Source organism: Orbicella faveolata, unplaced genomic scaffold (assembly GCF_042242905.1).
Source record: "Orbicella faveolata isolate gen_17 unplaced genomic scaffold, um_ofav_v1 contig_12, whole genome shotgun sequence".
Lineage (NCBI taxonomy): Eukaryota > Metazoa > Cnidaria > Anthozoa > Scleractinia > Merulinidae > Orbicella > Orbicella faveolata.
In genome coordinates, this window is record NW_028301539.1 from 21993998 (window position 1) to 22013177 (window position 19180).

At 39.0% G+C, this 19180-nt stretch overlaps 1 protein-coding gene across 1 annotated transcript; it reads left to right on the plus strand.

The window, feature by feature from the left end:
- The first annotated feature begins 1387 nt into the window (after positions 1-1387).
- LOC110053480 (cytochrome b5 reductase 4-like) lies at positions 1388-19087 on the plus strand. Its single transcript, XM_020759713.2, has 16 exons — positions 1388-2012; positions 3738-3838; positions 5262-5358; positions 5859-5936; positions 6099-6147; positions 6947-7004; positions 7189-7285; positions 8930-8959; positions 9130-9255; positions 9717-9857; positions 15521-15670; positions 16056-16148; positions 16674-16734; positions 17053-17142; positions 17297-17470; positions 17834-19087. Exons 1-16 carry the CDS (start codon positions 1730-1732, stop codon positions 17886-17888), a joined length of 1683 nt encoding a protein of 560 aa, XP_020615372.2. The 5' UTR covers positions 1388-1729; the 3' UTR covers positions 17889-19087.
- The last annotated feature ends 93 nt before the right edge of the window (positions 19088-19180 follow it).

A 19180-nucleotide genomic window follows, 5' to 3' on the forward strand; every position in this document is an offset into this window, starting at 1 on the left:
GACAAATTTCACGAAAAATCGCCAAAATATCTTTCCGGAAATTCCAATAAAATTTTCTGGCTGGCTGGCTGGCTGGCTGGCTGGCTGGCTGAATAAATGAATAAATGAATAAATAAATAAAAATAATGATATTGAATCACTTAGGCTAAAATTTTCAAACTTTTCTTGTAGGAGTAGGAGTTGAGGAAGAAGATTCTGACAGGCGCTTCAATTTTGTTAGCATCCGCCATTTTGGAAAATTGTGGCTTTAGCGCTTTTAGTCTGGAATACATTCTTCAAGTGGAATTTCGCTGACTGGATTGTTTGTGGCGTAGAGCGGACTATTGTTTCAAGAAAATTGCGAGGAAAACACAGGGCTTGCCTTCCATAAATTTCATATATTTGTCATGGCCCAACATATTTATTAAAAATAATATAAATTGAATAACAATGCCAAATGTGGCGCTTCATAAGTATTTCTAAATATCCCCAAAATTTAGCTAATTTTCTGCCAAATATCCTAATATTTTCTAAATTTCTCGGAAACTTCTAAATATCCCTTAAAATATCCGAAACATTGTGGCGATTGACGCAAGTAACTTAGAACCAAGCTGTAGCCAGCTGAAAAATCGTTCTTACTGTGATTAGTATTGTATACGATATTGCACCCAAAGTTTGAACAGTTTAATTTGCAGCTTGTGGTAACATTCATGATCATCCAGGTGAAAATGAAAGACAATATCAGAATACTGTGTTCAAGAACTGATGTGTCTTTTTTTCTATTAAATAAATGTGCACGTTAGATGAAATGCAAATGCGGCATTATAGTACGGTCTCCGAACTGAAGAAGCTTCAAGGCATAACGAGTAGAACGATCGCGTGACAAATCGATGCAAAACACATATTCGTGAAAGACCAGTGACAGAAATTAAATCGAACAGAGTTGTTAGAAGAAATCGCACAAGAGGATCGAGCACTGGAGTAAAGCTTGACGAACAGACTGAAAGGAAAGAGGTGCAAGCAAATTATTTGCGCTAAATACACCTTCAAATAAAGTGCAGTCCTAAGTAAAACAAATTAATATTATGTCAAGCATTTGCAAATACGACATCTGGTAAAGAAAAAAGGAAAAAGATAAACAAATCGAACAAACCGAAAAAAACACAAAGAATTCCGCTTCAGGTTAATAAAACCGAGAGAAGTAATTGATTGAATTGTTTTTCTCGCGATCCGTAAAGAGGAAAAGGATCCCTGAGTTTCTGTCAATTTCAATTTTAGGAGAAACCATACATAGCAAATGTTTTTGTTACCAGCGGTTTTTGTGCACAAACAAGTGGCGTAACAACATCCCGTTTCTATGCACAACGTTATGCTTTTCGCAGCATTAATTAGCATTTTGCTCATGATAGGAATGTATTTGTCAGGTATGGTGTGTAGGTGACAAGTTTAAGTACGATCGAGCAGTGCAAGTTTTACACAAGCCATGAAGCAAATGAAGAGAGGATCAACTTAAGCAGCTTCAAGGTAGCGCGCGAGCAAGCTCTCTGAATGACATTTGCGTACGGGATTTAATTTTTCTCACAGGTCTCACGGAACCGATTTGGAAGCTTTGAGCACGCCTCATCTTGTTGTGCAGTTACTTTACCAAAATCATTTTAAAACAGTAAGTTACAGAGCAGGAGAATTTCAAACCGGCAAGCTGGGTTGTTCAGGCTCGAGCACCGCGAAATCAGCGGCTTCAGACCGAAACATGCAGGCACGTGATGACGAAAACGACAACAACTCGTCCGCCATGACAGCTCCGAAGATCAACTTCCCGGCGGAAAATTCGCCTCAGAGAGCGAATTCGGCGGGCTCTTTTAACATCAGAGCCAAAGTTGTCCCTCTAAAGCCGGGAAGAAGTTTGATGGACTGGATCCGGCTCGGAAAAAGTAGACAAGACTTAGCGGGAACCGATGGAATTACAAAAACTGTCACTGTAGAAGAACTAAGCAAACATAACACAGAACACGATGCTTGGATCAGCATTCGAGGTTGTTAAAGTATTTTATTTCGCTTTGCTCTTTGTTAGATTTTGTTAGCTAAGCATCACGTTTTTCTCATAGGAAGAGATTCTTAGTATAAAATCAGCCGGGGGAAGAATGTAGACAAAACAAGCCTACACCTTCGAGATCGATCTGCTCGATAGCCTCTGGTCGCATTCACAATGCATAAGTTAAAAACTAGTATTTTTACTTTATTTGTCCCTGGTTGTGGACGGCGGCCGATGAAGCGATCAAGCGGTTGTGAGCAGAGCCTCCCACTGAGCAGAAACAGAGCCAAAGTTGAGAATCTCTGTCTTGCAGGGTGAAAACAAGCCCTGCCAATACTCTTATTATTTGTATATTCCAAGGTCAAAACTAACCTTAAATGACCTTAATCTATAATTTCGTTGTGGAAGGTTTCTTTCATCGCTTCACGTTCCGTATAAATTTGTTTGTACAGGGTTACACTGGACGTGATCTGCATCATTTCACTAGGGAGGTCATGTAGCAGCCCTCGTAAGGTCTCACGCGAATGGCTCGATACCCGTTGAGAAAACAATAGAACAAACAACAGAGGCAATTTACCTTGCCCCAAAACAGTAACAGCTGCTACACTATGACAACAAATAGAATAGTTGCAAGCTTAAGAGAGTTACTACATTTCTGATTAGGGATGCTGATATTTACATTCATACTATGCCATAGAAAATTCAGCCAATCAGAATACAGGAATGCAATTATATATTTGTTGGTATTACACTCAATCTTCACACCGCACACTGTGCAAATGTCAATAATTTAATAAATACTAATACTAATACTAATACTACTAATAACGATAACGATAACGATAACGATAATAATAATAATAATAATAACTTTATTGTTGAGTGTATTGGCTGCTGATTTTTTTATGACGGTGTATACTGTAGATATATTATATGGCAGCACAAGGACATGAATTTAATTTTCAAGTGGTGAAATATTGCATTTAACACAAGAAAATATAATTGATATCTTCAAGCCACTGTGTAATCCTCTTTCTATGATATAGACAGACAGACTGTTTGCACAAACAACCATGAAAAAGCAAGAAAATACATTGAAGCATATCAGCAAGAATGCAGACTGTACAGATGCACAGCTTGAGGCAAATAGGCAACACCAGTTTATATGGCTGACACAACACCACTTTATCTGCTAAGCAGCTTGGGTGCATAAAAGATGATGCAACTTCTGGTTACCTGAATATGTTACATAATTAATATCCTTGTTAATGAGGGTATGGAAAATAAGCCACTCGAGTCCCAGATGTAGTTTCTCATGAATTTTATGAGTAGTGTATTTTCCATAAAAGACTGATATCTATATAATAAAAAAACAGTGAAGGCTTTGGTGTATGCTGAGGGAGTAGTAACTGAGTAGAACCACCTTTCTTTTATTGTCACTCATTTCTGTTACTTAACATGCTGAAGAACATCAGTTCTACTAAATTGGAGGCTTTACTGTTCATCTCAGCTTTGTATTTTAAAAGCTGGGATTGGGCTTTTGCCAAGGAAAGATAACAAGATGTAAAATTATAAACTTTATTGCCGCCTGTCTCAGACTTCCAGATTGTGAGGCAGGATGGGACAGGAGGCAAGTGAAAAATGACACTAATTAAAGCATTTATAATCATAATCATATTCATAAGTTTCTGATAATTGAATGTATTTTTATTTTATACCATTGTAGGTAGAGTATACAATGTGACACCTTACTTAGAGTATCACCCTGGAGGTATTCCAGAGCTGATGAGAGGGATAGGGAGAGATGCCACTGATCTGTTTGATGAGGTGAGTAGTTAGGTGCTGTTGATACGTGTATGGGGGTACATGACCCACGTTTGGGGGTGGTTTTGAAACCCTGACTGTGTTAAGGACAAAGGAACCCCAAATCACCACCTTATGTAAGACAACATCCTCTATGCTAGGACATGATTTAGGACAGAGGATGAACTGTACATTACTATCTGGTATCCAAATTATCTGCTGTGTACTGATAACATGCAAAAAACCGGTGATCATTTCTGATCTATCAGCAAAAGCAATTGGGTAACCATACTTCTGTTTCCAACAGATTCAGACTCTCTTTAGGATAGACTCAAAAACATTTGTACCCTGATTAAACCCATACTCTGCTGAGGGTTGGGTTTTGTTAAGAAAAGGCCCATTATAGTCCAGTGGTTCAGGGCCTTAAAGTGGGCCACTTATCTGCTTTCAGTAAAACCGGTCCAGAGGCATGTCCCTACATAGACCACATAGCATGCAGAGTACCCAACCCTGCTCCCCGCAGCCCTGGAGCCAAATGATATTTAGCAATTTAAGCAATTGTCAAGTGGTTAGGGTACTGACCGTGTGTTCAAGTCCTGTTCTGACCACTAACTGGTGTTGTTCTCGGTAGTCCCTGAGTTCAACTCCTAATGGACACCCTTATAAAATAATAACCAACCACTTTGCCTTCTACAATTCGGGATTGTTTATAACCATGCTGTTATGTTCCTTTACATTATTTGTTTCATCGTCTGTTTCCATTGGCCCTAAAAAGCCCTACCATGGCACGGTAGTCCAAGGCCTTAAAGTGGACCTTTGGCCACTCATCCACTCATCTGCCTTTTCATGTCTGTGGTGCACCTTAAGTGGCTTTTGATGCTTGATCTGACAGTGTTTAAATTCTCTTTGAGAATCATTCATTATGTCTGGCACTTGGCTGTTTTGTAGATCTCAATGATTTTTAGATAGATCTCACAGCAGGGTTGTTAATTTAAAACCTGTTCAGAGACACTTCCCTTTGTACTAGCAGGGGATTCATTAGGTGCCAGGCACTGGGCAAATTGACCAGCTGTGAGGATGATTTCGCCTGCCTGATTTGACCATCTAAAGGAAAGTTTTTCTTGCAAAGAAGTCCAGTTCAAAAGCTTTTGTCTGCTTGTGAAAAGCATTTTCCCCCTGCTAAAAACATTAATAAATCCTCTGCACTAGTCCATATGACATGCATAGTATCCCCCACTCCACCCTGGAGCCAAATGACATTTAGCAACTGAAGGACTTTTTAAGAAACTATTAATAGTTGATAATACTGCAACAAAAAGTTCCATTCAGCACCAAATGGTTAATTTAGGCAACCTTCTCCCTTACATGTACACACTGGTTATCCACTTGAACATCAGATTCCCTGTCACTGTGTAATATCCTCAATGTATGGTCGTGTACATTACAGACACATAAGTGGGTAAATGCGGAGTCAATGCTGGAAAAATGTTTTATTGGTCCTCTTAAAAGAAACAGTGTGGTCAAGATGAAACCTTCCAGAAGCGGTATGTTTAATGATTATGCCTTTTCATGTCTGTGGTGCACCTTAAGTGGCTTTTGATGCTTGATCTGACAGTGTTTAAATTCTCTTTGAGAAGCATTCATTATGTCTGGCACTTGGCTGTTTTGTAGATCTCAATGATTTTTAGATAGATCTCACAGCAGGGTTGTTAATTTAAGTAGCTGGCAGTGGCCAAAAATTGCCATTTTACTTCATGATCTTGGCCAGGTATTTTGAAGCCTATGGTGCATGTCCTTCAAAACATTGTGACAATCCTGCACAGGGCAGCTTCCTCAACAGTTAGCCAGGCTATCCAAGAGGTCATAAGTTTTATTTAGACCCAAAGTGCTAAGTTTTCTGTAAAGTTCTGTGAAAATCACTTCTGGTCATTGTACACACAATGTACATTTGGGACAGAGTCATACATGTATCTGTGTGTTCTACATTTTCCTGGAGATAAGATTTTCCAAGCTAACCAAAATGTCTGTTTTATTTTATTTGAAGGATCAGGAAAGTCGTTGGATGTTTCAACAGGATCTTTGAAGTCTCACAACAGTCTGTTTGTTCCCGGGGCACAACAAGGTAAGGATCTTATCTGTTTCATTTACCAGTGTATTGTGTAATTTTCTGATGATTGGCTCCCTTAGAATTGTTAGAAGCATAGGTAAAAATCTAGTTTAGACTGTGTTTTGGGGTGTAAATTGGGGAAAAATATAGCTTCAATGTTCTCTTTTTCTTTTCCAGTTGATGGATTTGCTGTTCCAGTTCCTCCACAAAACAAACAAGACCCAAGGTCAGAAACTAATTAATAGAGATCGTAATATTACAGATAGCAATAATTTTAATGTTCAGTCATTGAGTCCCAATATTGATATTATTTGTCACTTCCATGTTGAAATTATCTTTTTTTACGATAACTGCAGAAATTCTCACGTGCTCATTGGCTAATTTTCATTGTCAATAAGCGGACAGACACATGAATTTATAATTCATGCAATGCGTCAATGAGTGAGAGCGGACAATTTGAGAATTTGTTATCGTAAAAAACAAATTGATGTCAGTTTTTCATGCGTTTGTCCTATTACTGACAATGAAATTCGTCATAACATTGTAAAAGTAGTCTGCGTATCCACTCGGCTATTGCCTCGTGGATCCATAATGTTGTTTGACAATGTTATGATGAAATTCATGATCAATAACAGGACAGACGCATGAAAAACTGACATCAATTTGTTAAACTGACACTGTGAAACTCAGAATTAGTTATGGAATGTTATTGTGTAATAAGGAAAAAGTTAATTAGGTGTGAAAAACTAAATCACAAACAGCAATAGAAATTAGTTTGTGGTTTTGAGGTTTCCTTGTGTGTCCTGAACTTTATTATGATTGGTCAGTTCACTAATGACCTGTCTGAATCAAATCAACATGTTCATAAGTGATTTTCTGAATTCTAGCTAATTTTTTTCACAGTAATTAAATACAGTTTTTTTAAATTAATACCACAGTATCTGCGGTCCCACAGTCAGCATATAAAATTTACTGTATTTTGATCAGTTTATTTATCATGTTGCTTATTTTTGTTTCTGTTCTAGCTATGATTGGTACCAGAATGACAAAATAGTTACAATATCAGTTTACACCAGGAAAAAGGTTTGTTTTAGATAAAACTGGTGATTTGTCTAGAGCTGAAATAGAGTAAAATTTGAAAACAAAACGAAAAAAGCAAGCCTGGGAAATAGGAATAAGTCATTGGACAGGGGTAATTTGATTGGTGGAATGTTATATTAATAATTATGTTATAAAGCTTGATGAATTTTGCAATTGTGTCTTACAGGATTTTAAAGCAGAAGATGCCATACTAGAATTAAAAGATGGAAAAGACTTTGATGCTATATTCATTTTAGGAGAAAAAAGCTTTCGAGTACATTTAGGTACGGTAATGTCTTCCTTTTTCTTCATTAATTCTTGCTTGAATAATTAACTGACTGATTTATAGTTATAGGTCATTGCAGGGCTGCAAATAACAGGCGGTCATCAGACACTGGCCAACCAAAATTTTCTCGTGAAATGAAATCCCAATTGTGGTCGGACATGACGTCCCGACAATTTTTTTTCTATCGTAAATCATTTTACGGTAAGGACGAATAAAAAATCTACTGTGAGTAAATCTTACTTTTTTTGGTGATGTCCGGCCACAATTTGTTTTGTCTGACCAAGATGACGTCTTCGCAGGACATATGTCCTTTCAAGAGAAAAAATTCTTTGCAGCCCTGCATTGTTATTAGTCAGTGTCTTATTGAAAGTAGCCTCAATTTGTGTTTACCTTTCCCTAAAATCGATCTGCATTTATGGACTCAGTATGGCCTGTAGCCACATGTTACACTTCTGAACGTAATATTCCACTCTCTTAGGAATCTCTTCTTCAAGGAAAACAAGGATTGTTGAAAGAGAGTGTTACAAGGGCGGTACATTCCCTGCGTAGCTAGTTTACTTAATATTTGCTTTCTTGTCAGTTGGGAAATTGAACTCACGTTCCTTTAAATCAATGATGGATTTGTGCTATACCAGCACCTGCCATTTTTGCCATCATTGAAAAGGTGGCGTTAATTCTTCATTTAAATTGACCAAGACTGCAGTCTCGGTTTGAATATGACTAAATACATGTAAACAACCCCTTCCTCTCTGAATCAATAATGAATTTATGCTAAATTTTGACCATTGTGATGACGCATATCGTTGTCGATAAGAGTACAGACAATGCTAAACCACATTCGATTTGTTTTTTACCACAAAATCAACGTCAAAGAAAATTTCTTTTTCAGAGCGTGACCATGAGCGTGATACATTGACGCGAGCAGCATTGTCTGGACTCTTATCGACAACGGCAAATTGGCCAATCAGATTGCAAGATTAGTAGCAATTGTAGTAAAAAATTTTATGACTATTATGCTGCACAGTACATACCAAGATTCTTTCTGAAATATTCCGTTTTTGATACAAAGCAAATGGCTCATCTAGGAATTACAGATTGGACTTAAAGCTGCACAGATACACAGAAATATAAACGAGTAGAGAAATTTGTCTTTTTGAAAGTCGCCGATTTCGCCGCTTCCGAAATTACATACTTGAAAACTGATGTTTGGTAGTACAAATGTCGAAAGAACAACCTTTTTTGTCGGAGCCATTTCTTGCTTCTCAGTTTAAAATTCCTGGAAAAGCAGCTTTTACAGATACTCGACAATTTACGTGCGGTTGTCCTAAGACCGGCCTATCGCTGACGGGATTCTCTCTCTATTCTCTCCCTTCTTCCCATCACCCTCTGCATTTAGAGAAGAGGCTTGGATCGGTCGGTTATATCACGGCAAGGCTGTGCTTTAGAAGCGCCCAGGTGCCAGAGGCGACTATCTTTTGCCTTTGGGCGACTGGAAAAACTTTCTTTTTTATATATGCACAAGTGCTGGGCACCCAGGATTTCATGGTTAGGAGCCTTTGGGCTCCTTGTAATTTTTCTTAGGCAACAGCCTTGTATCTCGTCAATTTTGATGACAATAATTGCTTTCCTTTTTTTCTTCCAGCACTGACCAGTCCTATATCTCACCAACAAGGTTTGTAGGCAATATAATGTAATTTGTTTTGTATTCGTTCTTTTGAGAATTAGAATTTTTAAATGAGAGCAAGAGTTTTTAGGATTGCTTTTTTGTTTTCCAACTTTGTGTTTCACTCGTTTCTTATTTGACGCTGCCATTTATTTGTTTATTTCATAATTATACAACAGTTCGTTTGTCTGGAGAGAGTGGAAAAGTCGACATTCTTTTAACAAAAGAGACTGCTGGGGTACACTGGACAGAGTTAGGAAAAGGTCTCCAAGGCAATAATTCATTCAAGCTACATAAAGACAGAGGTATGCAGGAATGACGGCTTTTGTCTTCTGCCGTGTACCTAATAAGCAATCCGCAGTTATTGAACGATAAAGCCGTTTGTCATATATATGACTAAGAGAATATTAGCCTGTGAGCAAGCTCACCTTTGAGTCACACGCGCAAGCGGCGAAGAGCACAGCGATCCGGCGGGAAGGAATCTGGTGAAGAGGCGCCACTTTCTCGTCTCGCGGCTTCGCCGCTCGATTTCGCGCTCGCGGCTACGCCGCGCGCGCTTGTGTTCCAACGTGAGCGTGCTCGCAACAATCAGCAGTTCGTTCTTTTTCTGAAGTTAGCTATTTGCAGCTGATTAAATTTTGGAAACAAACCTTTACGCAATGCCCCTTTAACCTTTCGCCCTAAATGCTAACGAGAATCGTGATTTAAGAATCTAATTTTCATTGTATGACACGAAACAGAAAAGTGTTGGAATTTCCAATTACAGAATCCAGGTTATGGGATTGCAGAGTAGTCTCCGTAGAGTCTGTGACACATAACTGCAAATTGTTTTGCTGTGAGCTGCCTAATGGCGTCATCATGAGAATACCAATAGGACACCACATACACATGAGCAGAGATGTTGAAGGTTTGCTACATAGACAATAGCCTACATTCGGTGCGAAAATATTTATCTGTTCCGATGAGCGAACAGTGTAGCTCGAGGAAACCTCTGAGCTTTGAGGAACAGATCATGTCCACGGGCAAATATTCGAGCATATTTTCGCACCAAATGCAGGCTGTTGTGTTTATTATCTTAAACTATTTTTCGCAACACGCACAGTTTTGAAAATTGGGGAATATCACTCGGATATTCCCCCGTTTGAGCTAGTGCATAGTCAGTCACGCGACGCGTTTAGACCAATCGCGTGCCTGTTCTTCAGGCACGTACAATTGAAACTTTCAAAACGTAATAGGCTAACTTCGATATGTTAAAATTCTAACATGACTCCGAGGCTTAGGGAACTAAACCAAGGCTTGGCGTCATGTTAAAATTTTGATATATCGGAATAGGCCTATTGTCTTTCCTGGGAAAAGGACCATCCTCGACATAGTCAGCTGATTATTGACATAAGTTAGTCGACGTGATCTGGCGTTGGGGGTTTCTGCTGCTTTCTGTTGTTCTCTGTCGGGCTTTGTGCGAAGCACGTTTCGATTGTCAAGGCTGTTTTGAGACGCTTGTTTTTGGAGCGGACAGCTCTTCAGTTTACGATTACATTACGCCAAGCTGACCGGTTTTCACAGATATTTTGATCAATGTTGAAATCTTTCAGCGAGATTCTAACGAATCGTCTGTTTCGTCGGTCCTTCTGACTACCGTGGGAGCAAGTTGAGCCACAAATTCACCATAGAAAATGTTCTTGGAATACAGTCTTCACACATTAACGTGCGTAAGTCAAAAGGTTTAAAGTTGAATGCAAATAAGCATTAAATCTATGCTGTTCTTTTTTGCATTCAACTTGACCTTGCAGACATCCACGCCGATACTACAGAAATCCCGGAGAGTGCGTGATGGGAGAAGAAAGGGAAGGAATACATTAACCATCACCATAGTAACATGTGCCCCTATCAAATGACTATCTACCTATCTGCCAACAAGAAGATCTGTTAGATCTTATAACCGCGCTTTTAAAATTTAACTGTTTTCTTAGCACTACAGTCGCAACGCAGTGTATATTCCAAAGCAATCTTTGATGATTCATGGATTACTGTAGACATCACAGCACTTGATCAACACAAACTCTATTATCGCGCTATCAGTCGTAGCCGTTGTGACATCTCCGATGACGTAGTAGTCTTAATCTGGAACTTTCTTCGGGATATGTATGGGCATGAAGATACGAACACTATTACAAACCGCTTTCTTTCTTTAAAGTCACGATTAAATTTAATTGTTTTTTCCCTTGAGTTAAGGGTTAGCAAAGAAGTCACACGAGTCACATAATTCAAGAATTGCGTTATCTACGGCTATCTTTAGTACGGTGGTTATTTCCCTACCAATGACGTAATCTTTGCACGTTCTGACACGTTCTTTGCTTGGCTTGCAAATATTTAATTTTCCTCCGATCTATGAACTGGCTGTGATGAAACAGTCAAGGGATTTACTTCATTTGCGTAAAACCACAAGAAATACTCACAAAATTACAAATAAATTAATGACCGTCGCTTCTGCCGAAATAAACTTGCAAAGTAAACACGATCGTATTTGTCAGGTAGCGAAAGTGAAAGCTGCAACGCCAGCGCATTCCATGGCTGACGTAATACCTTTTTTCACCGTATCTATTATTCCCTTTAAATCCAACGCTTTGATAAAACGAAAAGAAAATATATTTTACCCACAAAAAAGAAAACAATATCGGTAAAATTGTCCGTGTATTTATGTTTCAACAGCTTCTGGCGGAAAAAAATCACATGTTGCGGGACTCAAAGTTTGGCCGAGCGGAAGTCTGCGTCTGGTCACCGACAGAAAAAAAAATAAACAAGAAGATCTGTTAGATCTTATAACCGCGCTTTTAAAATTTAACTGTTTTCTTAGTACTACAGTCGCAACGCAGTGCATATTCCAAAGCAATCTTTGATGATTCATTGATTACTGTAGACATCACAGCACTTGATCAACATAAACTCTATTATCGCACCATCAGTCGTAGCTGTTGTGACATCTCCGATGACGTAATAGTCTTAATCTGGAAGTTTCTTCGGGATATGTATGGGCATGAAGATACGAACACTATTACAAACCGCTTTCTTTCTTTAAAGTCACGATTAAATTTAACTGTTTTTTCCCTTGAGTTAAGGGTTAGCAAAGAAGTCACACGAGTCACATAATTCAAGAATTGCGTTATCTACGGCTATCTTTAGTACGGTGGTTATTTTCCTATCAATGACGTAATCTTTGCACGTTCTGACACGTTCTTTGCTTGGCTTGCAAACATTTAATTTTCTTTCCGATCTATAAACTCGCTGCGATGAAACAGTCAAAGGATTTACTTCATTTGCCTAAAACCGCAAGGAATACTCGCAAAATTACAAATAAATTAATGACCGTCGCCTCTGCCGAAATAAACTTGCAAAGTAAACACGATCTTATTTGTCAGGTAGCGAAAGTGAAAGCTGCAACGTCAGCGCATTCCATGGCTGACGTAATACCTTTTTTCAGTGTATTTATTATTCCCTTTAAATCCAACGCTTTGATAAAGCGAAAAGAAAATATATTTTACCCACAAAAAAGAAAACAATATCTGTAAAATTTTCCGTGTATTTATGTTTTAACAGCTTCTGGCGGAAAAACATCACACGTTGCGTGACTCAGAGTTTGGCCGAGCGGAGGTCTGCGTCTGGTCACCGACAAAAAAAAAAAAAAACAAGAAGATCTGTTAGATCTTATAACCGCGCTTTTAAAATTTAACTGTTTTCTTAGTACTACAGTCGCAACGCAGTGCATATTCCAAAGCAATCTTTGATGATTCATTGATTACTGTAGACATCACAGCACTTGATCAACGCAAACTCTATTATCGCACCATCAGTCGTAGCTGTTGTGACATCTCCGATGACGTAATAGTCTTAATCTGGAACTTTCTTCGGGATATGTATGGCATGAAGATACGAACACTATTACAAACCGCTTTCTTTCTTTAAAGTCACGATTAAATTTAACTGTTTTTTTCCCTTGAGTTAAGGGTTAGCAAAGAAGTCACACGAGTCACATAATTCAAGAATTGCGTTATCTACGGCTATCTTTAGTACGGTGGTTATTTCCCTATCAATGACGTAATCTTCGCACGTTCTGACACGTTCTTTGCTTGGCTTGCAAATATTTAATTTTTCTTCCGATCTATGAACTCGCTGCGATGAAACAGTCAAAGGATTTACTTCATTTGCCTAAAACCGCAAGAAATACTCACAAAATTACAAATAAATTAATGACCGTCGCTTCTGCCGAAATAAACTTGCAAAGTAAACACGATCTTATTTGTCACGTAGCGAAAGTGAAAGCTGCAACGTCAGCGCATTCCATGGCTGACGTAATACCTTTTTTCAGCGTATTTATTATTCCCTTTAAATCCAACGCTTTGATAAAAAAAGAAAATATATTTTACCCACAAAAAAGAAAACAATATCCGTAAAATTGTCCGTGTATTTATGTTTTAACAGCTTCTGGCGGAAAAACATCACACGTTCCGTGACTCAAAGTTTGGCCGAGCGGAGGTCTGCGTCTGGTCACCGACAAAAAAAAAAAAAACAAGAAGATCTGTTAGATCTTAAAACCGCGCTTTTAAAATTTAACTATTTTCTTAGCACTACAGTTGCAATGCAGTGTACATTCGAAAGTAATCCTTGATGATTCATTGATTACTGTAGACATCACATCACTTGATCAACACAGACTGTACTATTGCACCATCAGTCGTAGCCGTTGCGAAATCTCCGATGACGTAATAGTGTTAATCTGGAACTTTCTTTGGGATATGTATGGGCATGAAGATACGAACACTATTAACAACAGCTTTCTTTCTTAAAAGTCAAGTTTAAATTTAATATTTTCCTTGAGTAAAGGGCTAGCAAAGAAGTCACACGAGTCACATAATTCAAGAATTGCGTTATCGACGACTATCTTTAGTACGGTGGTTATTTCCCTACCAATGACGTAATCATTGCATGTCCTGACATGTTCTTTGCTTGGCTTGCAAATATTTCATTTTCCTTCCGATCTATGAACTCGCTGTGATGAAAGAGCCAAACAATTTACTTCATTTGCCTAAAACCACAAGAAATACTCGCAAACTTGCAAATAAATTAATGACCGTCGCTTCTGGCGAAATAAACTTCCAAAGTAAACACGATCTTATTAGCCACGTAGCGAAAGTGAAAGTTGCAACGTTAACGCATTCCATGGCTGACGTAATACCTTTTTTTAGCGTATTTATTAATCCCTTTGAATCCAACGCTTCGATAAAACCAAAAGAAAATATATTTTACCCACAACAAAGGAAACAATATCCGTAAAATTATCCGTGTATTAATGTTTTAACAGCTTCTGGCGGGAAAAACATCACACGTTGCGTGACTCGGAATTTGGCCGAGCGGAGGTCTGCGTCTGGTCACCGACAAAAAAAAAAACAAGAAGATCTGTTAGATCTTATAACCGCGCTTTTAAAATTTAACTGTTTTCTTAGTACTACAGTCGCAACGCAGTGCATATTCCAAAGCAATCTTTGATGATTCATTGATTACTGTAGACATCACAGCACTTGATCAACATAAACTCTATTATCGCACCATCAGGCGTAGCCGTTGTGACATCTCCGATGACGTAATAGTCTTAATCTGGAAGTTTCTTCGGGATATGTATGGGCATGAAGATACGAACACCATTACAAACCGCTTTCTTTCTTTAAAGTCACGATTAAATTTAATTGTTTTTTCCCCTTGAGTTAAGGGTTAGCAAAGAAGTCACACGAGTCACATAATTCAAGAATTGCGTTATCTACGGCTATCTTTAGTACGGTGGTTATTTCCCTATCAATGACGTAATCTTTGCACGTTCTGACACGTTCTTTGCTTGGCTTGCAAATATTTAATTTTCTTTCCGATCTATGAACTCGCTGCGATGAAACAGTCAAAGAATTTACTTCATTTGCCTAAAACCGCAAGAAATACTCGCAAAATTACAAATAAATTAATGACCGTCGCTTCTACGGAAATAAACTTGCAAAGTAAACACGATCTTATTTGTCACGTAGCGAAAGTGAAAGCTGCAACGTCAGCGCATTCCATGGCTGACGTAATACCTTTTTTCAGCGTATTTATTATTCCCTTTAAATCCAACGCTTTGATAAAGCGAAAAGAAAATATATTTTACCCACGAAAAAGAAAACAATATCCGTAAAATTGTCCGTGTGTTTATGTTTTAACAGCTTCTGGCGGAAAAACATCACACCTTGCGTGGCTTAAAGTTTGGCCGAGCGGAGGTCTGCGTCTGGTCACCGACAAAAAAAATATAAAAAAAAATAATAAACCACGGGTAAACCTAGAACCGCGCTCGGCCCATGGCCGCGCGGTTAATAAACCACGGGTAAACCTAGAACCGCGCTCGGCTCATGGCCGCGCGGTTAATAAACCACGGGTAAACCTAGAACCGCGCTCGGCCCATGGCCGCGCGGTTAATTAGATCTCCGTAAAATGCATTTTATCACTGTTCGAAAACGTTTCTTTTTTTCCTTGTCGATTTTTTTTCTTTCTCCGTAGGTATGCAGATTAGCCGCCCTTATACAGTGGTACTGCCATCTCTTCAGGTGGATCCATCGGAGAGGGAATATGACGGGAAACGCTTTCATCTAATGATTAAACTCTACCCTGATGGAACGCTGACTCCAACGTTAAATGCTGTCGGAGCTGGTGAGCTTTTTGTTCACCTTTATTATTCAGTTATCATATTGAATTACAAATTTGTACTCTTAAACTCGATATTGATGTTATTGAAGTTGTGTGCAAACTTGTTATCGACCTGTTTTTGTAACTGTATAACTACTAGAAAATGTTGCTACTTAGACAATAAGGACCGATTTCATCACAGAATGTAAGCAATGCAAATGATTTAGTAACTGCAATGTACTCCTCATTGATTGGCCCAAATGAAAAAGGTAGAAGAATGGTGTATGGTGATGCGTGTCCCTTAATCCTTGAAAATCATCTTACGATGTTAGCACGGATCCTGTCCGTTATATACGCAGGCTTGTATGTACTGTTTTACAAACTGAGGAAGATATTGGGACTTTTGCAGGTGACAGTCTCCAAATTACTGATCACTCGGGAGATTTTCGAGAATCTCGATTGAATGAAGCCAAGGAGATAGTTCTTATTGCCGCTGGGACAGGTGTGTTATTAATAATCCTAATTATCATTGAATCATCAATCGATCGATCAATCGGTCAGTCAGTCAGTCCGTCCGTCCTCCCGTTCTGTGAGTCATTCAGTCAATCAGTCGGTCGGTCAGTCGGTCAGTCGGTCAGTCGGTCAGTCGGTCAGTCGGTCAGTCGGTCAGTCGGTCAGTCGGTCAGTCGGTCAGTCGGTCAGTCGGTCAGTCGGTCAGTCGGTCAGTCGGTCGTTTCTTTCTGTGGTATTTGCCTTCGTTTACTCTTAAAACTGTACTTGAAAATCACTGATTATCAAGTCGTTGTTTTACCAAGCCTCAGAGACTGTGGCTTGCATATGCATGTGCTGTTTCAAGGGTCGGTCTATTCGTTTGAATGGAAGAGGGATGTTGTTAGTGGCCGTAAACGAATCACAAGAAATTAGTTTAACAATCCAGGTATTGATTTATGTTCCTTGCAAAGTAATATTTCCCCAGTTATCCTTTAGATCATCTACCTGTGTGTTTATACTAAGCTGTTTTTCACAGGGTTCACACCCATGGTTAGGCTCATTCGGCACACAGTGTTGGAGAATTCCTCAGTGGACAAGTAAGTAAATTATGTCGTGACTCATTTTACACTTCTTATCCAAAAAGCGAGTGTAATGTTCTCACGCATTTTTGGTATGTTTTCAACATGACAAAACAGTTTTTTCCGCAAGGATATTTCCGTTAATATAACGAATCCCTTTGTTAGAATGTGTTATGTGTTGTGATCTCGTATAAGTATTCATGATAATACTATTTCTTAATTTTCTTAAACCTGTCTGTTTTTGCATCGCACGGGGAACTTCCTGAAATAAGTCGACTGCTGTGGTTATGAACATGTAAGGTTTAATCTCACAACAAGCTTTTTTTTATTGTGCAGGTCTGTCAAGCTCTTGTTTGCAAATCGTCAAGAAACAGACATCTTATGGAAGCAGCAGTTGGACGTGTTAGCCGATATCGCTAGTCCAAGGTGAGAGTTCTTCCCATCATTAACAAGTGAGCACAGCACGTTCTCAGGCCTGTTTGTTCTCGCCGTTTTTTGTCTGTTTTTTTTTTTCCTTTGCTCTGAATCAGTTAGAGGCTGTACGTTGAAAATCTCTCTAGGATGTATCACTTGTTTTCAGATTTCAAGTGTTCTACACGGTGACCCAACCCAACCCTGAGTGGGAAGGCTACGAAGGTCGTGTTTCCATGGAGATGCTGTTAGAAATTTTACCCCCTCCACCTAGTGCCGGCTGCGAAAGGGAGTTACTTATTGGAGTGTGTGGTCCTGATGCGTTCACGCAACACATCGTCAGGTGAGAGAGGGAAATCATTTTTGTTCGGCTTACGCTTTTAATTTTAATTTAATCAATCATGCCAGTAAAGAAGTAGTTTAGGCGCTAGTGAGGTCGACTTTTGGGCCAGTACATCCTAGTTACAGCTTTTCCAAAGGACAAGCTCCAACACTGGTTTTGTTAAGGTTGCACCCTTCAATGTTAGAGTTTTAAACTCGTCGAGAACAACTGCAGTACACGAAAGGTTGAGGTGTGGAAAGTCATGGCAACTGTTCGAATGCGCAACGCGTTTATGAGCATTTTGTAGTGTTAGCTTTGTAAGATATTGTAGTGGAAATTTCATCTTCATTAACTGTGTGTTTCTATTTACCCTTTCATGTGCAGCATGCTAAAAGACCTCAGTTACACTGGAAAAATGATTCATGCCTTCCTGGCCTGATTTAAAGCTTCAAGTGTACATTAGAGTTTGTCTTGTTTACACCAACGCGCCACAGATTCACTCACAAGACGTCAGTTACCCTGGGATAATGAGCCATGCATTCCTGGCTTCATTGAGGCTTCAAGTTTTACTAGACTTAAATGTGTTCACACCAGCGCGCTACAAATTCACCCACAACACCTCAGTTACATTCAGTGCATTCCTGCCTGTATTGAGGCTTCGAGTTTACACTAGATTTAGTTGTGTTCACATCGACGCGTCACGGATTCATTCAAACTACGTCATTTACATTGGAAATCCATGCATTCCAGGCTTATCGACAGCAGTATGCTTGTGTACACTACAGTAAACTGCGTCCACAACAGCACGTCACGGGTTTAGTTTAGATCTCCTACCGTGCAAAAATCATACGTGTAATGTTCACATGCGAACAAGTGATCACTCTCAATACACGAATGTCGATCATGCAGTTACGCACCTGGATTATGTATTGGCATCTTGTACCTGTTTTGAAACTACACGAGTATGAGACTTCCTATCTCTTGTGACTTGAACTGGTTGAATTGGACAGGACCAATTTACGATTCAAACGTGACTGGAGATTCGCATGGTCACAACGCCTCAAAGTTACTCAGACGCTTGAGCGCACGTGATGAGCACGTGATGTGCACGTGATGCAGCACGCATGACTCAAAATTGACCCAGGTCAGTGTATCTTGTACGCGAGTAACCGTCTTGCCGTCCACCAAGCATTATACGCCTTTCAATTACTACGACAGGAATTTTCTCAATTTAGCAAACAAGATAAATACTTTCATGATGAGAACGTTTTGATAAGACAAACTCTAATAATGCAGTGTTTTTACAATTGATTCCTATGGTTACCACGGCAGACACGGAGATTATACAGATTCTAAGACCAAGATTAGATATAGAATTTCCTTGGCAACTTCAACCATACAAAATTTCAATAAATGAGCATCTTTTCTGTAGGATGTCCTTGCTGGTCAAGACAGTCTTAAGTTTCACGAGCTAATCGTTCTCCTAGTAGAGTCTTTATTTATTGTTACATCGTTTCCAAGATGACTAAACTATGTAACTGTAATCTCCCTCCTCTGTGAGACCTAAAAATGTGTACATAAGCATTCTTTCAAATTAAAAACAGAATAAAAACTTTGCGATATCTGCCGAACAGTCAATTGTGTTCTCGTTCATTCTTTAAAACCTTCTTATACTAAACGTTCTGTTAACATTGGTCTCAGTAGCCTCCAACCCAGATGGTCACGCAGACG

What these genes read in the sequence shown, in the direction of transcription:
- LOC110053480 (XM_020759713.2), top strand. Translation starts at nt 1,730, where the DNA reads ATGCAGGCACGTGATGACGAAAACGACAACAACTCGTCCGCCATGACA. An exon ending in AAGCTTTCGAGTACATTTAG is followed by an intron (nt 7,286 to 8,929) that starts GTACGGTAATGT and finishes TTTTTCTTCCAG; the next exon opens with CACTGACCAGTCCTATATCT. An exon ending in TCTTATTGCCGCTGGGACAG is followed by an intron (nt 16,149 to 16,673) that starts GTGTGTTATTAA and finishes TGTTTTTCACAG; the next exon opens with GGTTCACACCCATGGTTAGG.